General features: G+C 41.9%; 1 protein-coding gene across 1 annotated transcript; it reads left to right on the forward strand.

Moving 5' to 3' along the window:
- LOC109719322 (acyl transferase 4-like) lies at window positions 389–2,318 on the forward strand. Its single transcript, XM_020245910.1, has 2 exons — window positions 389–973; window positions 1,232–2,318. The coding sequence occupies exons 1-2, from the start codon at window positions 551–553 to the stop codon at window positions 2,063–2,065; spliced, it is 1,257 nt and encodes a 418-aa protein (XP_020101499.1). The 5' UTR covers window positions 389–550; the 3' UTR covers window positions 2,066–2,318.

The following is a 2,725-nucleotide window of genomic DNA, read 5'->3' on the forward strand; positions in this document are numbered from 1 at the left end:
ATGCTCGCTGGGGGAAAGGGATTTGGTGGCAGGTGGGAGAGGGCGGCGTCGAGGGATCGGAGGACTGAGAGACAGTGGCCGAGGATGAGGGCGACGTCAAGGCTGCGGCAACGACGGTTTCAACCCACTAACTCACCAACCCGATCTGAATTGCAAAAATATATAACTTAATAGTTGTTACTTGTCGGTGTCTGTTTGGCCTAGATTCTGAATAATGAAAAAAATTATTTGTCCTTAACCTAGCAATACACAACCAACATTATTATATCTTGCAATCAGGCAAGAAAAAATTTTAATTTAATTTATAATCTTAGTTTTCAGATATATATGTACGGACTTAAACCTTTTGTTAGATCCAACTCAAATACGTATCCTACACCCTTTAACACCCTTATTTTTTTTATGACGAAAATGACTTTCTCCCTCTTCACTTTCGCCCAACCACCATTCAATGAATGTGATGAAACCAAAAAATAAAAATTCTTTTGATTAAATTACTATATAAAGAGTAATGAACAAGTAACTCAAGCAATGCAATACTAGCAAAAACATGGGTTCTGTGGTAACCAAGTCTAAACCTTTCTTAGTTGCCCCATCCAAACCAACCCCTAGGGGGAAACTCCTCTTCTCTCCAATTGACAAGATCCAAATTTTGAGATCCTTACTTGTTTCATCTGTACATGTTTTCGCACACACGGACGGCGGCGGCAGCGTTGAGATTGTTAATACGATAAGACAGGCAATATCGGAAGCTCTAGTTCTGTATTACCCGCTTGCAGGTCGACTCGTGGATGTAGGGGACGGGGACCTCTACATTGAAAGCACTGGAGAAGGAGTAGGCTTTGTCGAGGCATCGGCGGATTGTAGCTTGGAGGATGTGAATTTCTTGAAGCACCCTTCTGTGATCCCGTTGGAAGAGCTGGTAGTAGATCATCGCGGTTGGAGAGTAACCGATCCTCCCGTCGTTATGCAGGTTTCGTATGAATACATGGGTTCATTAATTCCTTAACTGCGTGAAAAGAGTTGTAAATAGTGGCGTGATAAGTGTAGTTGTTAGTTCTAGTTAGAGTACAAATGAAATAAGTCATAAATAAATTAGATTGAGTCTTCAATCGTGTGTTTACTAGTTGATTCACATTTTTAGCTAAATTTATTTCTAAATGAAATAAACGAAACGGGTAGCGTGCTACCTATATATATTTATGACTAATCTTTTGGTGTATTTGCATAGATAACCAAATTCACCTGCGGCGGATTCGCCCTCGGCTTTGCATGGCACCACTTACTCGCCGATGGCACCGGAGCCGCGCAATTCTTGAATGCCGTAGGCGAGCTCGCCCGCGGCCTCCCACACCCAACCGTCGACCCGGTTTGGGCCAGGGATTCTCTCCTCGATGTTCCCCCGAAAATGTCCTCATTACCTTTATCGACTCCGAACTTACTCCAGTTAGAGTACTCCGAGCTGAACATTCCCTTAGATTACATCAATCGAACTAAGGAAAACTTCTTTCGACAAACTGGGCAATCGTGCACCGCATTTGACGTGGCCTTGGCCACAATTTGGCAGTGTCGAACACGGGCAATAGGCTTAGAACCTACCGAACCAGTGCGGGTGTATTTCGCGGTGAATGTTCGCGAAATGCTACAAGCTCAACCTGGCTACTACGGAAATAGCATTTTCTTTCAAACCGTTTTATCGACTAGTCAGGAGATTGCAGAGTCACCCATGGTTGAGATTATTAAAATCATTAGATCTGCCAAGGGTACAATTTCGACCGAACTAACTAAATGGAAGAGGGGCTTACTGAAAGACAGTCCAATGGAGCATGTTGAACTCAGCTACAACACACTGGGCATAACTTATTTGAAAAATTTAGGGTTCGAGCACGTTGATTATGGATCGGGAAAGCCGCTTTCGGTGACCGTACGTAATGAATATAAATTCGTCTCCTTCTGCGTGCTAGGTTCACCGCATACTCGCGAAAATAGGGTTTACATAAATGGGCGCATTGTTAAGAAGGAGCACTTAGGGGCACTACGCAAAGAAATGGAGCTGTTAAAATAATTTCAGAGGAAAGAGATTTTTCATCACCAATAATACGAATGTTTTGTATCGACGAATTAGTTCGATCGACTTACGATCAGAAATTAATAAATGCCTTGTAATTTTTAGGGATTCTCTATATAACTCTGTAAAAGGAGTACGTGCACGCATATATGCATGGCATGCACATTTATGTATCTAATATATATTTTATTTGTAGCACACAAAAATTAAAAAAAAAAATGAAATTTGTTATGGTAATTACTTGTGTTTATTTCTTTGCTTTACAATTAATAGAGGAATTTCAAAACTATATGCTTAAATTCAACATCATAAAGCATACCCAATATGCATGTGTAACACACGTACGTACCCAACTATTTATTTCATTAACGGGCTTGGATTTGGATTTAGTTCTCAAAAGCCTGGCTCAAGCCCGGCCCGGCCCGGCTCATGAAGAGGTTTATTTATGCCTAATCTTTTGCAATATTTTGTTAATTAGTGAGCTTACATATTAGTTAATTTCGCTATGCTTAGGTAAAGGCATGGCACCATGCACTCACTTGCCGACGGCATTGGAGACGCGCAATTCTTGACCGCCGTTGGCGAGCTAGCTCGTGATCGATCGTCGGCCTGGTTTGGGCCAGGGATTCACTCCTCGATCTTTCCCGGAAATTTTCC

This window comes from Ananas comosus, linkage group 13, assembly GCF_001540865.1.
Source record: "Ananas comosus cultivar F153 linkage group 13, ASM154086v1, whole genome shotgun sequence".
NCBI lineage: Eukaryota > Viridiplantae > Streptophyta > Magnoliopsida > Poales > Bromeliaceae > Ananas > Ananas comosus.

Coding starts and splice junctions, on each gene's coding strand:
- LOC109719322 (XM_020245910.1), top strand. CDS start 551: ATGGGTTCTGTGGTAACCAAGTCTAAACCTTTCTTAGTTGCCCCATCC. Junction 974..1,231: donor ATCCTCCCGTCGTTATGCAG/GTTTCGTATGAA, acceptor GTATTTGCATAG/ATAACCAAATTCACCTGCGG.